Source organism: Schistocerca nitens, chromosome 1 (genome assembly GCF_023898315.1).
Source record: "Schistocerca nitens isolate TAMUIC-IGC-003100 chromosome 1, iqSchNite1.1, whole genome shotgun sequence".
NCBI lineage: Eukaryota > Metazoa > Arthropoda > Insecta > Orthoptera > Acrididae > Schistocerca > Schistocerca nitens.
This window is the reverse complement of record NC_064614.1, coordinates 772,172,567-772,189,936: the sequence shown is the minus strand read 5'-3', so window position 1 is coordinate 772,189,936 and position 17,370 is coordinate 772,172,567. Positions and strand designations below refer to the sequence as shown.

General features: G+C 43.5%; 1 protein-coding gene across 1 annotated transcript in view; it reads left to right on the top strand.

Moving 5' to 3' along the window:
- The first annotated feature begins 6,793 nt into the window (after positions 1-6,793).
- The window catches only part of LOC126261561 (inter-alpha-trypsin inhibitor heavy chain H4-like), a 107,668-nt gene continuing 97,091 nt past the window's right edge, over positions 6,794-17,370 (top strand). The window contains exon 1 of the mRNA XM_049958551.1: positions 6,794-6,896. Coding sequence (XP_049814508.1) covers positions 6,816-6,896 — 81 coding nt within the window. The 5' untranslated portion in view covers positions 6,794-6,815. The remainder of the gene's footprint in view (positions 6,897-17,370) is intronic.

The window sequence follows — 17,370 nt, the reverse complement described above, 5'->3', positions numbered from 1 at the left end:
CGTGAGTATTTTATGTGTATAAATAGGGTAACCTTGAACCTGTGTATCCTGAAAACGGAAAAAGACATCAAGAAAACTTTCGACATTGTTCGAAATCGGGATCTTAGGAATATAGCTGACACATTTCAGCCATTTGCTATGCGTAGCCGCCATGGAACACGCGATTTGGTTGTGGTAACCAAGATCCACATTTTTGCGGAGTTTCTCGATAACGGGTAAAGATGATTGAAAACGGGAAGATGTCATTTCTAGTTCAATACCTTTATTCTTTACCGTTAAAATTGGAGCAATTTATTACGGTTGGTTATTTAGATATGTGTTGTTGATGGCTAACAAATGACGAGACACGCTCTTTTCAGATTTTCTCAGGAACCGCCCGTGAACCAAATGGTTCTCCGTAAGTCCCTTAAGGAACACCGCGAACCATATCAGTTTAAAAAAAGACCAACACCTTTTCTCCATTAACCTAAGCCGCAGGAAGTGTGTAATATTCAAACTTTGACCCTACTCTGTATTAAAGTTACAGTAAGACGATCGATATGAGGAGAAAGAAGAAGAATGGGTAGCTTTGAGAGATGAAATAGTGAAGGCAGCAAAGGATCAAGTAGGTAAAAAGACGAGGGCTAGTAGAAATCCTTGGGTAAGAGATTATATATTGAATTTAATTGATGAACGGAGCAAATATAAAAATGTAGTAAATGAAGCAGGCAAAAAGGAATACAAACGTCTCAAAAATGAGATCGACAGGAAGTGCAAAATGGCTAAGCAACGATGGCTAGAGGACAAATGTAAGGATGTAAAGCATATATCACTAGGAGTAAGATAGATACTGCCTATAGGAAAATTAAAGAGACCTTTGGAGAAAAGAGAACCACTTGTATGAATATCAAGAGCTCAGATGGAAACCCAGTTCCAAGCAAAGAAGGGAAGGCAGATAGGTGGAAGGAGTATGTAGAGGGTCTATACAACGGCGATGTACTTGAGGACAATGTTATAGAAATGGAAGAGGACATAGATGAAGATGAAATGGTAGATACTGCTTGAAGAGTTTGGCAGAGCACTGAAAGACCTAAGTCGAAACAAGGCCCCGGGAGTAGACAACATTCCATGAGAACTATTGATAGCCTTGGGAGAGCCAGCCTTTACAAAACTCTACCATGTGGAGCAAGATGTATGAGACAGACGAAATACCCTCAGACTTCAAGAAGAATATAATAATTCCAAGCCCAAAGAAAGCAGGTGTTGACAGATGTGAAAATTACCTAACTATCCGTTTAATAAGTCACGGCTGCAAAATATTAACGCGAATTCATTGCGGACGAATGGAAAAACTAGTAGAAGCCGACCTCGGGGAAGATCAGTTTGGATTCCGTAGAAATGTTGGAACACGTGAGGCAATACTGACCTTACGACTTATCTTAGAAGCTAGATTAAGGAAAGGCAAACCTACGTTTCTAGCATATGTAGACTTAGAGAAATCTTTTGACAATGTCGACTGGATTGCTCTCTTTCCAAGTCTGAAGGTGATAGGGGTCAAATACAGGGAGCGAAAGGCTATTTACAATTTGTACAGAAACGAAATGGAAGTTATAAGAATCGAGGGGTATGAAAGGGAAGCAGTGGTTGGGAAGGGAGTGAGACAGGGTTGTAGCCTGTCCCCGATGTTGTTCAATCTGTATATTGAGCAAGCAGTAAAGAAAACAAAAGAAAAATTCGGAGTAGGAATTAAAATCCATGAAAAAGAAATAAAAACTTTGAGGTTTGCCGATGACACTGTAATTCTGTCAGAGACGAGACAGTAAAGGACTTGGAAGAGCTGTTAAACGGAATGGACAGTATCTTGAAATGAAGATATAAGATGAACATCAACAAAAGCAAAACGAGGATAAAGGAATGTAGTCGATTTAGTCGGGTTATGCTGAGGCTATTAGATTAGAAAATGAGACGCTTAAAGTAGTAAATGAGTTTTGCTATTTGGGGAGCATAATAACGAATGATGGTCGAAGTAGAGAGGATATAAACTATAGACTGTCAATGGCAAGGAAAGCGTTTCTGAAGAAGAGAAATTTGTTAACTTCGAGTATAGATTTAAGTGTCAGGAAGTAGTTTCTCTGAAAGTATTTGTATGGAGTCTAGCCATGTATGGATGATAAATACACTCCTGGAAATTGAAATAAGAACACCGTGAATTCATTGTCCCAGGAAGGGGAAACTTTATTGACACATTCCTGGGGTCAGATACATCACATGATCACACTGACAGAACCACAGGCACATAGACACAGGCGACAGAGCATGCATAATGTCGGCACTAGTACAGTGTATATCCACCTTTCGCAGCAATGCAGGCTGCTATTCTCCCATGGAGACGATCGTAGAGATGCTGGATGTAGTCCTGTGGAACGGCTTGCCATGCCATTTCCACCTGGCGCCTCAGTTGGACCAGCGTTCGTGCTGGACGTGCAGACCGCGTGAGACGACGCTTCATCCAGTCCCAAACATGCTCAATGGGGGACAGATCCGGAGATCTTGCTGGCCAGGGTAGTTGACTTACACCTTCTAGAGCACGTTGGGTGGCACGGGATACATGCGGACGTGCATTGTCCTGTTGAAACAGCAAGTTCCCTTGCCGGTCTAGGAATGGTAGAACGATGGGTTCGATGACGATTTGGATGTACCGTGCACTATTCAGTGTCCCCTCGACGGTCACCAGTGGTGTACGGCCAGTGTAGGAGATCACTCCCCACACCATGATGCCGGGTGTTGGCCCTGTGTGCCTCGGTCGTATGCAGTCCTGATTGTGGCGCTCACCTGCACGGCGCCAAACACGCATACGACCATCATTGGCACCAAGGCAGAAGCGACTCTCATCGCTGAAGACGACACGTCTCCATTCGTCCCTCCATTCACGCCTGTCGCGACACCACTGGAGGCGGGTTGCACGATGTTGGGGCGTGAGCGGAAGACGGCCTAACGGTGAGCGGGACCGTAGCCCAGCTTCAAGGAGACGGTTGCGAATGGTCCTCGCCGATACCCCAGGAGCAACAGTGTCCCTAATTTGCTGGGAAGTGGTGGTGCGGTCCCCTACGGCACTGTGTAGGATCCTACAGTCTTGGCGTGCATCCGTGTGTCGCTGCGGTCCGGTCCCAGGTCGACGGGCACGTGCACCTTCCGCCGACCACTGGCGACAACATCGATCTACTGTGGAGACCTCACGCCCCACGTGTTGAGCAATTCGGCGGTACGTCCACCCGGCCTCCCGCATGCCCACTATACGCCCTCGCTCAAAGTCCGTCAACTGCACATACGGTTCACGTCCACGCTGTCGCGGCATGCTACCAGTGTTAAAGACTGCGATGGAGCTCCGTATGCCACGGCAAACTGGCTGACACTGACGGCGGCGGTGCACAAATGCTGCCCAGCTAGCGCCATTCGACGGCCAACACCGCGGTTCCTGGTGTGTCCGCTGTGCCGTGCGTGTGATCATTGCTTGTATAGCCCTCTCGCAGTGTCCGGAGCAAGTATGGTGGGTCTGACACACCGGTGTCAATGTGTTCTTTTTTCCATTTCCAGGAGTGTAGTTAGACAAGAAGAGAATAGAAGCTTTCAAAATGTAGTGCTACAGAAGAATACTGAAGATTAGATGGGTAGTATTGGAGGGCAGTGTGAAGAGTAAAAATCGTAGAGTAAGACCAAGAGATGAATGCACTAACCAGATTCAGAAAGATGTAGGTTGCAGTAGGTACTAGGAGATCAAGAAGCTTGCACACGATATAGTAGCATGGAGAGCTGCATCAAACCAGTCACTGGACTGAAGACCACAACAATAACAACAACAACAATAACAACAAGACGATCGTTCTATTGGGTATTAACAACAACAACAATAACAACAAGACGATCATTCTATTTGGTATAAACAACAACAACAATAACAACAAGACGATCGTTCTATTGGGTATAAAAATGGTCGCTAACCCGAGGTCTGTCCAAAGCGCTTGACTTTACCTTTCCGTCAGCAATAGAACCCGAAGTAGGAGCCCCCGAAAAATGCCGTTTTTAGGAGCGGTAGTATGCAGTTTTGTGGTAGCGCTTGCTATTGCGTACGTACCGATACTCTATGAAATCCCTTCATACATTTACGCTTAATCGACTTACTGTGTAATCAAATCTTTCTTAATATCTCTCAGTCACTCTGCTGTAACCTTCTTGCACGAACTATGAATTATCTTGATATCCGTATATTTTCCTTTTCTCCCGTATTTTCGGCATAAACGTATACTCCTTATATCCTCTTAAAAATCACCCTTCTGTTAGTCTTTACTAGGTTATTGTCTATGTGCGACGTAACGTAAATATGCTTGGCATAAAGTACCACTTACTATTAAATGTAGTTTCCGCGTTGCTGTGGCTAGAAGAGGGGAATGGGGCGTAGCTTCCATTTACACGTGTTATCCCGTGACTTCCGAAGCTGATGAGTTCTTGAAACTACAAAATAACTCCTCACTGACGCAGCAACTAGAGAGGTCACAGAGAAATTCGAGGAAGAGTTGACTGACGTGCAGAAATAGGCGGCCTTGCGTCCGCGTCGTACCGACCCATGACTAATGCCCGTGGCGCATGGGCACTCCAGCCTGCAGCAGGAAGGTCCTGTTCCTGGGCGCCTTCGAGCAAATTGGCGCTGTTACTAGGGGGAAATCTCTTTCCTCCCAGTGACGTCAGAACGGTTTAATCTTGCACGTCATTTCCGACGATTTCGATGTTATGAACAGAAATTCTAAGCGTACAGTTGACGCAGACTTATGAGGTGAGTGAACTTTTTACGGAGACATTGTATCCAGCTCCTGGACACGGGTACTCAATCAGAGATGTAGGGTATGGCCATTACTAAAAATTTGAAGAACTATCCAGAATTACATTTATACTTCTGTTAATTACTTTTCATTAGTACAATTGGTAAAATACAAAAGTACGAAACATTAGTAACTTGAAATGACAGTAGTTGTGGTGTAAGGCTTAATCACTCTGCCCCAATGGGAAGAGTGTAAGCACGGCACTCCAGATTTTACTTCACTTACTTTTTCGTTTAACTGAAGTGTGTGTACCTATTTAATGACATCTAAGGTTGTGCTTCAAATTTAGCTTTAAATGGGACTTTAGAGGTATCGAAATTACGGTGAACCTCAATAGAATTTCAATCCGGTGCAAGGATTTCATAATAAGATTATTAGACAAAAATGTGAGGATTATTATTACAGCTTGACAGAATTAATTACTAACTAAACCAAGTGCTTCAGGCGGTAACTGAATGTAGTTACAGTCTGAATCTGAGCGATAAATGGACAAATAAAAGGTAAACAATCAGCACGTAAGTAGAACAGTACTTTATCCCTAATACTTGAGTGGTTTTAGCTCGCTAATAACGTTAATGTTTCAAGATTTTCATGTAGTGCGTATTCGATAATGACTTTGCTTCAATAAAAAGTATTTAAACTATCAGTTATGCTGTCTGAGGAAAGAAAAATAGATTGGAAAAAGATTTCTTTTAAGAAATAATTTAAAACATATCCAAATATAAACGTATCCTCTAGAATCAAACACTATACCAACTACTCAAGCTGGATAGGTGTATTAATATAAGTGCAGGTGACTGCAGAAATCAGACATCTGCAAACGTAAGTACACTTATTTTTCATATGTACACATGTTTTTATACATAATTCCTTCTGCAGTGAGCGCTGCTTGTCCATGATTAGTTGACAATTCGCGCGGTGGCTGTTGCGGGCAGTGTAAGGCGTGGCGTTCCCCCGCATTAGGACTGCCAAGGGGAGAGTTCCAATGACAAATGGTTCAAGTGGCTCTGCGCACTATGGGACGTAACTTCTCAAGGCATCAGTCCCCTAGAACTTGGAACTACTTAAACCTAACTAACCTAAGGACATGACACACATCCATGCCCGAGGCAGGATTCGAACCTGCGACCGTAACAGTCGCGCGGCCCCAGACCGTAGCGCCTAGAACCGCTCGGCCACTCCGGCCGGCTCCAATGACAGAAAGGTACCACAGAACGTGTGTCCCAGTGTTCACAACACTATCCGTGTATTGTGCTTTTACGAAAGCAGATGTGACACACACGGAAACGTTGGCAGCGCTCTGTACAAATGAATATCTTTACAACTAATGCCGATTCTCTGCACTGCTAGCAGCACCAATAAAACAGGCAACTAACCGAGGCCAAACTGTACCTATCAGTTCAATTATCTGCAGTCTGAGGAGTTCAAAGATTTCCTTCAGTATGTACTAATATATTAATATTATCTACTTCGTCCAAACGATGATCATTTTCGATGCATATATCGTCTCATTTCTTATCGAGCGTGTCAATTTGAACTTAAGTTTCGTTTCTTCTTAAGGATCAGACTTGTTGATGAAATGTGAACGGGACATAAAGCAGACCCAGTACCGCAAAAGGAGCGTATGTTTTAATCTTCTTTTTAGATCAGTGTGGAGTTCTTTTGAAAATAGTTTTTCTAGCAGTTGCCACATTGACTTTTCGTCTTCTCCGAGAACTGTAGTCCTCGATGTATCTTCCAGCACAGGAAAACAAGTAGCTGTGAGCTGACATTTCGCGAGGTGATCGAACGAGGTGTGTACGATGTGCGCTCATTGAAGACGGCAGAAGCTGCAGCAGCGGTCAGGTGCTTCCGGGAATCGGCGTCTGGAGACGTCACGTTCTGCGAAAGCCGGTGTAGGGCCAGCTGCTGCTGCCGGTTTATATGGAGGCGACGGAGCGTTCCCGGCCAGTCGCAGACAGCATGCGCACCTGTGAGGCAGTTGTTACCGCGGCGCTCGTGGCGGTGTTCGCGCTGGCCTTGGCCGCCGCTGAAGACGCGCCGGTAAGCGACCAGTCATTCCTTATTAACGTGTGGGAGGTGTTCTCAAGGGTCTTCTCAGCGTGCTCTTCCACAAGGAGTTTGCAGTACTAGTAGGGAGTTGCGAGACGTAAACGACATAAAATTCAGAATCTCTGTATAAAAGAGCTTTTGTTTGTCCTTTGCAGTGAGCGAAGTATGTGAGTCACGTGGATGTGCTGCGATCGTGGAATGTAAAATTCCGAAGCAAAAGAAACAGTCGTCTGGCGTTGCTGGTTGGGTGACCCCGAGAGTTAACTAGGTTCGTTCGACCAATCGGAAAGGATTCCCTTCCTCCGCGCACATTAGCCTGTTCACTTGCGCTGCGTGAGACGGGTCGTAAACGTATCTTTTGAGTTTAGGCGACTGTAATGATGTGCTTGATGTCAGGTTTACTCGCACACAGTGTTGTGATGACAGACGGGAGACGGCGAAATCCGGTACGGGCAGTCAGCCTACTCCCCTCGAATAGCACTAACGGGCCCACCGAGCTTAACGTTCCAATCCGGCGTCCAGAGCACCACCAAGAGATTCACATGCCGTCTCACCTTGAGACTCTAAGGACAAGTTCTGAATTAAATCCAGGACATTATCGGAAAATGTGATGATAAAAATTGTTTGCCAAACTCTCCATCCTCGTTGCTGGCCAAATACTGGTGGTGAAATTTTCATCTAGCAACAAGAATAGAACGGAATGCCTGCGTCTCCGTGTAGGACGCCACCGCGCCCTCAAGCTTTAACGACCTTCACTATGTAAACGAAATAGACAGACTGGAAACGTGCCGAATCATAACTTCCCAACGATTTTACGCTCTAGTTGTTTTTTATGTAACTGGCTACCAACCAACACAGCCAGATAAATTCATTTAATTCTCTCGTATTAAATTTGTTACGTAAACATGAATGATGATTTCTGTTACTATTTTTTGTTACTCTGGGAAATACATATGATAACCGGCGTTTTAAAACCCAACACAAATCAGAGACGGTTTTTAAAATAGCAGCCTCAACTTTATGAGCCACCGATACACAGTGCCCTCTATCGGTACACTGATAACGCACTGGACCGATATCCGGGAGTACAACTGTTCATATCCCCATACGACCATCACCATTATTCCAAAATATAAGTTTGTGCTCCATCGCTGCGCGGGATTAGCCGAGCGGTCTGAGGCGCTGCAGTCATGGACTTTGCGGCTGATCCCGGCGGAGGTTCGAGTCTTCCCTCGGGCATGGGTGTGTGTGTTTGTCCTTAGGATAATTTAGATTAAGTAGTGTGTAAGCTTAGGGACTGATGACCTTAACAGTTAACTCCCATAAGATTTCACACACATTTGAACATTTTTTGTGCTCCATCTGAAATGACGCCGTGTTCCTCTCTTCTTTCTTTGGCTCTTCCAAGTCAGTGTCCACTAGACTAAGACGAAGCGGCCGTGCTACTCAACTTCATACGATCACACTCCTTGAGATTTTGAGGTGAGATGTGACAATAATCTTTACTGCTGCTGGAGAAAAAACCAACGTTTCGGCGACTGTTGCAGCGGCCTTCTTCTGCGTGTACTGGCGCCCGCTAGGTATGCAGTGTAACTTATATCTTGTTGTTATTGTTCACTGCGCATGCATTAGGTCGTAATTTTAAAAAGATAGTTCGTTTCATTGGTCAATTAAGGAAGAATGAGAGGGAACTTTATTTTAATAGGTTATTGCTGTGGAGAGAGAGCGTAACCTCTGTTGTCTAGTAGCTCTTGTGTTATGTGCCGTGATTGGTGGTCACCGTCGAATGAGAAGTTGGCGCCGGTTGCTGTGGCCGAGCGGTCCTAGGCGCTTCAGTCCGGAACCGCGCTGCTGCTACAGCCGCATGTTCGAATCCTGCCTCGGGCATGGATGTTGTGATGTCTTTGGGTTAGTTAGGTTTAAGTAGTTCTAAGTCTAGGGGACTGATGACCTCAGATGTTAAGTACCGTAGTGCTCAGAGCCATTTGAACCATTTTTTAAAAAGTTGGCTGCTGTTTACCAACTGCTGGACGTCGGCCGCTCGGCGGAAGTTACTCGCCGGTAGTGCTCGTGCCTCGTGTTGACAGTGCGGTCAGTTCGGCTCTGATTGCTGGCAGCCAAGATGGGGCAAGCCTGAGTCCATCCTCCCTGTTCATGTTGTTAGGGTGTTTAAGTATTTCGATGGCCTCTCTGATTTTGCGTTTCGTCATAACCGGCTGCTTGGCCTACACACAGGCTTCGCTGAATTTTATTTCTTTTCCGAAATATTACTGATGTTCTGCCACTGCAGATTTGTTGTGCTGCCCTAGACGCATATAGCGTTCGTGTTCCCGAATGCGCGTTGCAATTAGCCTGCCTGTTTCGCCGATGTATGCCTCCCCGCATTCGCATTCCACATTGTACACGCCAGCAGTGTGTAATGCATCCACCTCCACCCACAGCAGAGGAACTCGGTCATCTGTTCTTTGGCACTCCATGCACAGCGCCTAAGTGATGCTCAAAACATAATACCTGAGCTTATAAGGCTACGCACAACGTTTCTAGCCAATGGCTACAGCCATAAGTCGATCCACAGAGCCTTGTCGACGAGTATAAGTAAGCAAGATAAGCAAGAAATGGACAAACTGCACCCAAAAGTGCGCTTACCTTATGTGAAAAATGTTGCTGACCGAATAGGCAATAACTTCCGCTGGGTTGGAGTGCAGCCAGTCTTCTACAGTTGCCGCAGGGCTTCACTAAGGACACGGGGGACGCATTACACACTGCAGGCATGTACAAGTTGGAATCCGAATGTGGAGAGGCATACATCGGCGAGACAGGCAGGCCAATAGCAACGCGCATACGGGAATACGAACGCTATAGTCATCTACGTCAACACAACAAATCTGGTGGCAGAACATCAGCAAGATTGCGGAAGAGAAATAAAATTCAGCGAATCTGTGTGTTGGTCAATCAGCCGGCTATGATGAAACGCAAAATCAGAGAGGCCATCGAAATACTTAAACACCCTAACAACATGAACAGGGAGGATGGACTCAGGCTTGCCCCATCTTGACTGCCAGCAATCAGAGCCGAACTGACCGCACAGTCAACACGAGGCACGAGCACTACCGGCGAGTAACTGCTGCTGCGCGGCCGACGTCCAGTATTTGGTAAACAGCAGCCAACTTCTCATTCGACGGTGACCACCAATCACGGCACATAACACGTTCTCCCTCCACCCCAATAACCTTTTAAAATAAAGTTCCGTCTCTTTCTTCCTTGTTGTTGTTGTTGTTGTTGTTGTGGTCTTCAGTCCTGAGACTGGTTTGATGCAGCTCTCCATGCTACTCTATCCTGTGCAAGCTTCTTCATCTCCCAGTACCTACTGCAACCTACATCCTTCTGAATCTGCTTAGTGTATTGATCTCTTGGTCTCCATCTACGATTTTTACCCTCCACGCTGCCCTCCAATGCTAAATTTGTGATCCCTTGATGCCTCAAAACATGTCCTACCAACCGATCCCTTCTTCTAGTCAAGTTGTGCCACAAACTCCTCTTCTCCCCAATCCTATTCAATACCTCCTCATTAGTTACGTGATCTACCCACCTTATCTTCAGCATTCTTCTGTAGCACCACATTTCAAAAGCTTCTATTCTCTTCTTGTCCAAACTAGTTATCGTCCATGTTTCACTTACATACATGGCTACACTCCATACAAATACTTTCAGAAACGACTTCCTGACACTTAAATCTATACTAGATGTTAACAAATTTCTCTTCTTCAGAAACGATTTCCTTGCCATTGCCAGTCTACATTTTATATCCTCTCTACTTCGACCATCATCAGTTATTTTACTCCCTAAATAGCAAAACTCCTTTACTACTTTAAGTGTCTCATTTCCTAATCTAATCCCCTCAGCATCACCCGATTTAATTTGACTACATTCCATTATCCTCGTTTTGCTTTTGTTGATGTTCATCTTATATCCTCCTTTCAAGACACCGTCCATTCCGTTCAACTGCTCTTCCAAGTCCTTTGCTGTCTCTGACAGAATTACGTCATTGGCGAACCTCAAAGTTTTTACTTCTTCCCCATTAATTTTAATACCTACTCCGAATTTTTCTTTTGTTTCCTTTACTGCTTGCTCAATATACAGATTGAATAACATCGGGGCTACAACCCTGTCTCACTCCTTTCCCAACCACTGCTTCCCTTTCATGCCCCTCGACTCTTATAACTGCCATCTGGTTTCTGTACAAATTGTAAATAGCCTTTCGCTCCTTGTATTTTACCCCTGCCACCTTCATAATTAGAAAGAGAGTATTCCATTTAACGTTGTCAAAAGCTTTCTCTAAGTCTACAAATGCTAGAAACGTAGGTTTGACTTTTCTTAATCTTTCTTCTAAGATAAGTCGTAAGGTTAGTATTGCCTCACGTGTTCCAACATTTCTACGGAATCCAAACTGATCTTCCCAGAGATCCGCTTCTACCAGTTTCTCCATTCGTCTGTAAAGAATTCGCGTTAGTATTTTGCAGCTGTGACTTATTAAACTGATAGTTCGGTAATTTTCACATCTGTCAACACCTGCTTTCTTTGGGATTGGAATTATTATATTCTTCTTGAAGTCTGTGGGTATTTCGCCTGTCTCATACATCTTGCTCACCAGATGGTAGAGTTTTGTCATGACTTGCTCTCCCAAGGCCATCAGTAGTTCTAATGGAAAGTTGTCTACTCCCGGGGCATTGTTTCGACTCAGGTCTTTCAGTGCTCTGTCAAACTCTTCACGCAGTATCTTATCTCCCATTTCATCTTCATCTACATCCTCTTCCATTTCCATAATATTGTCCTCAAGTACATCGCCCTTGTATAAACTCTCTATATACTCCTTCCACCTATCTGCCTTCCCTTCTTTGCTTAGAACTGGGTTTCCATCTGAGCTCTTGATATTCATACAAGTGGCTCTCTTATCTCCAAAGGTCTCTTTAATTTTCCTGTAGGCAGTATCTATCTTACCCCTAGTGAGACCAGCCTCTACATCCTTACATTTGTCCTCTAGCCTTCCCTGCTTAGCCATTTTGTACTTCCTGTCGATCTCATTTTTGAGACGTTTGTATTCCTTTTTGCCTGCTTCATTTACTGCATTTTTATATTTTCTCCTTTCATCAATTAAATTCAATATCTCTTCTGTTACCCAAGGATTTCTACTAGACCTCGTCTTTTTACCTACGTGATCCTCTGCTGCCTTCACTACTTCATCCCTCAAAGCTACCCATTCTTCTTCTACTGTATTTCTTTCCCCCATTCCTGTCAATTGTTCCCTTATGCTCTCCCTGAAACTCTCTACAACCTCTGGTTCTTTCAGTTTATCCAGGTCCCATCTCCTTGAATTCCCACCTTTTTGCAGTTTCTTCAGTTTCAATCTGCAGATCATAACCAATAGATTGTGGTCAGAATCCACATCTGCCCCTGGAAATGTCTTACAATTTAAAACCTGGTTCCTAAATCTCTGTCTTACCATTATATAATCTATCTGATACCTTTTAGTATCTCCAGGATTCTTCCAGGTATACAACCTTCCTTTATGATTCTTGAACCAAGTGTTAGCTATGATTAAGTTATGCTCTGTGCAAAATTCTACAAGGCAGCTTCCTCTTTCGTTTCTTCCCCCCAATCCATATTCACCTACTATGTTTCCTTCTCTCCCTTTTCCTACTGACGAATTCCAGTCACCCATGACTATTAAATTTTCGTCTCCCTTCACTACCTGAATAATTTCTTTTATCTCATCATACATTTCATCAATTTCTTCATCATCTGCAGAGCTAGTTGGCATATAAACTTGTACTACTGTAGTAGGCATGGGCTTGGTGTCTATCTTGGCCACAATAATGCGTTCACTATGCTGTTTGTAGTAGCTAACCCGCACTCCGATTTTTTTATTCATTATTAAACCTACTGCTGCATTACCCCTATTTGATTTTGTATTTATAACCCTGTAATCACCTGACCAAAAGTCTTGTTCCTCCTGCCACTGAACTTCACTAATTCCCACTATATCTAACTTTAACCTATCCATTTTCCTTTTTAAATTTTATAACCTACCTGCCCGATTAAGGGATCTGACATTCCACGCTCCGATCCGTAGAATGCCAGTTTTCTTTCTCCTGATAACGACGTCCTCTTGAGTAGTCCCCGCCCGGAGATCCGAATGGGGGACTATTTTACCTCCGGAATATTTTAACCAAGAGGACGCCATCATCATTTAATCATACAGTAAAGCTGCATGTCCTCGGGAAAAATTACGGCTGTAGTTTCCCCTTGCTTTCAGCCGTTCGCAGTACCAGCACAGCAAGGCCGTTTTGGTTAATGTTACAAGGCCAGATCAGTCAATCATCCAGACTGTTGCCCCTGCAACTACTGAAAAGGCTGCTGCCCCTCTTCAGGAACCACATGTTTGTCTGGCCTCTCAACAGATACCCCTCCGTTGTGGTTGCACCTACGGTACGGCCATCTGTATCGCTGAGGCACGCAAGCCTCCCCACCAACGGCAAGGTCCAACTGACCAATAAAACGAACTATTTTTTTTTTAATTGTGACGTGATGGCTTGCGCAGTGAACAGTTGCAACAAAATATAAGGGACATTGCATAGCTAGAACGCATCAGTAGACGAAGGAGAAGGCCGCTGCAATCGTGGCCGAAACGTTGGTTTTTTCTCCAGCAGCAGTAGTTCTATACATTATGACACTGTACCATATACAAAAAAATTTTATGTCGACTGACTCTGGCCGTGGAAGCCTACGCAATTATGATGAAGGGTTTGCAGAAATCAATTATATTTGTCGTACAAGTCGTCTTATTGTAGATTTGTTGCCACGTTTGCCTTTCGATATCGTCTTTAAACGTCTGTATTGCCAATGGAGTCATATCTTTAAATATTTGTTTACTGCCTTGGGATATGACTGTGCTGTGATTCTTTTCAGTATTACGATCTGTGCCTTGCGGTCTGATAGTCAGTTACTAATTCTTCTCCACTGTGCAGTCAACGAAGATATCATCTATGACCATAATGTTTCCCTGAACTCTACTTGAAACTATATCCTTTGTACCAGGTTGTAAGATGCATGTAAATCCATTGACATTCTTTTCTCTGGGGATTCAGTCTGAAAGTTTACCTTAAAATCACCATATAAAACCAGTCTTTTAACTTTTTTAAAGAATTGAGCCTAGAACAGCGTCAATTCTGAATCTGTAGTCTAAACTGGAGATCTCCAAAGCTGACGATTTCCTCCCGTGCAAATTCAAACTCTCCTGCACAGCTTTCAAATATTTAGTCTTTACAATGTTTTGATATCTCATCTCTCTTGAATAAGACTTCAGTCACACTTCCCTTCTGCAACGAACTCCTTGCATAGAAATCAGTGAGCTGTACCCCTCTGAAGGAAATGTTAGTATATCCTCCCTTCGTAAATGATACGCTGAGGTACAAATAATGTCACTGTCAAGATCTACTAGCAGTTTGTCTTCTTGGCATTAATTTCCACAACATTTTAATGAAATAAACTTACTGCACTTTATGATCTTCATCCCATTAACTGAACTATCCCCAGTGTCAATGAACCTTAGTCAAATAGGGATACTTCCTACATTACGTCATCCTAGAAAAGGTCTAGTCCTTCTATACGTTATCACCAGTATGTGGCCGACCCCACCAAAATGTGTGTCTTATCAGCAGTCATGAGCGCTTTCTAGAGTATCATATTAATTCGTCTCATGGCACTGTCAAGATAGCATTTGCAGGTGACCTACTCTATTGTTGCTTGCTTTAAAATCACTGTGACAAGATTGAGCACTAATGCACACCTCGCTCAAGACCTCCGCTAAACAGTAGCACTGTAATATAATGCAGTTTTGATAATAACGACGACATGTTTCCCGAAAATAACAGGGAACAACTAAAAAGTGCTGCCATTGTTTTCTATGCATCGTTTACGTCCCCATATATTTGAGACTGCACAATTCTGGCGTGCTCAGCCTTCATGTTAAGGACGTCTGAAGGTTATTGCATGAAGTGTCATTGTTAACATTATAGATATTATGCAACTTCACGAAACTATGCAAAGGCTTTCGAATGCCAGTAAGAAGTACATTATTCCATTAAAAATATAGTTCAGTATGTTATTAGTTAAAAAAAGTAGGAGAATTACACGTAATGCCAACTTCTTACCCCTGTTCACTTGTCAAAAATAGTTACTCTACTGTGAACCGTTTATGAAATGTAATAGACGTCTACGTAACATAGAATTATATTCCTATTTTCTCGGTACTTGTTTTATTTTGCACACCAAGGATAAAAAGTTTCCTTCCGTACCAGTTACACAGAATTGCATTTCGCAGACTGATGGTTTGCACATGCAATTTATTTGAAAATATATGCGTAGTAAGTTTTTAGGATAGCGAAAAGACCTTACTACTGCAGGTATCAGCTGTGGCGGTACGATTTTTTTCCTGATCAATAATATACACTACTGGCCATTAAAATTGTTACACCACGAACATGACGTGCTACAGACGCGAAATTTAACCGACAGGAAGAGGGTGCTGTGATATGCAAATCATTAGCTTTTCAGAGCATTCACACAAGGTGAATTAATTTAGCAATCTCAACTCAAAAATTCAATGTCTCTGTACCAGTGTAAAAGGCATTACATTTGTGTAAACGAATATATGATCCTTTCCAAACATAGGACATCATCGTCAAATGTTACGATATATCATAGCATCTGTGATACACGTATGTTTGTAAGCTCTTTGTATGTATCAAGACACGTGGTGCGTGGTAGGAGTCGGCTCAGTGACAACTCTTAAGTGTTCAGTGAGAACAATTTACGTGTGCAACAATAAGAATGCAGTGGGAATACATTTACATACGCTGGACGAATTTTATGAAAACAAACACTCGAAACCGACGTTTCACGTAAGTCACAAGCAACGAAAATCTGTAACGCAGCCATCTGTGTGTGGCGTGTTTATAATTATGTATTATTTATATTTTAGGAAAATTAATCTGTAAAAAACACACCACATGTCATAACTAAAGCATGTAAACCGTCTGAGGATGAATCACAATGATCCGAAACCGGTAACGGTACCCTTTGAATAAAGGAACTGAAAGTAAATTTGTGGCTGGTTGCTGTCCTAACACCATCAATACTTAGTGAACATTTCGCTATGGTCTGACGGTCAGGCAACGTGCACAAAATAAGTACGAAGCTGAACAATTGATTTCACGAAACACACGAAATCTCTTTTTCCATGTAAAGCAGAATTCAATAGATCCGTTAACAGCTCCAATAAAAACCAAAATTTAAACGATACACAGCGACACTCTCACTTCAAAGAATTATACTAGAGCGACTAACGACGTATTTGCCACATTGCTTAAGCGAGGAGGTTCAAAAAAATGGCTCTGAGAACTATGGGACTTAACAGCTATGGTCATCAGTCCCCTAGAACTTAGAACTACTTAAACCTAACTAACCTAAGGACAGCACACAACACCCAGCCATCACGAGGCAGAGAAAATCCCTGACCCCGCCGGGAATCGAACCCGGGAACCCGGGCGTGGGAAGCGAGAACGCTACCGCACGACCACGAGATGCGGGCAAGCGAGGAGGAAACCCAACAAGCAGCGACGTATGTAAACATAAGGAGGCGCAAGACTGTGAATGGAGTGAGAAACAGACTCAGTTGGTATATGTTCCAGGCCTGTGACGCCTTGGAGAAATTTATTGCTTTGATTCCTCACCGTTGGTGAGGAGGTTAATGAACTAAAAGATGGGTTCGGTTATTACACAGGACAACTTTAATTAAAATGGATAGTTAAATCCAATCGAGGATCACAACCGTTCCTGCAGCTCTGTCGCTCCTTCCTGCAGTTTACAGACAAATAATAGTTGACCTGCAAACACTACGTGTCACCTCGATCTTTCGGAATCAGAGTTCGCAGCCGACAGTAAACACTTCAGTAGTGACTGTCTGAGCTTATTAGGGACATTTGGAAGCGTTACAGAGGAATAACAGAGGTGCTGCAATAGAATTCAGAATCCTTATTTTCACTTCAATCACAATGTGAATGGTGAGGTAGCCTTCACAATATGGAAACGTTTGTGAATCCTCTATTAGGGAGTACTGTTGACACAAAGAAACTAGCCACTGGGAAAGAACACACAAAACACACAAGAAAGTAATAACAGCTCGTTTCAGTCCTTAGGGAATATTACTAGATGTATCAAGAAAGTGAATTGATTGGAAGGTAATAAATAAGCAGTTAATGAGCTATGTGGCTGGAAGCGATGACGAAGAGGGCTCGGACGCTTGAGCGCTTTGCCAGCTACAGAAGCATCTCTGAGCTGGCGGTCGGCCTGTTGCAGAACTCGACGCGAGCACGTGTTGTTACAGAAACTGCCAAAATTGCACACG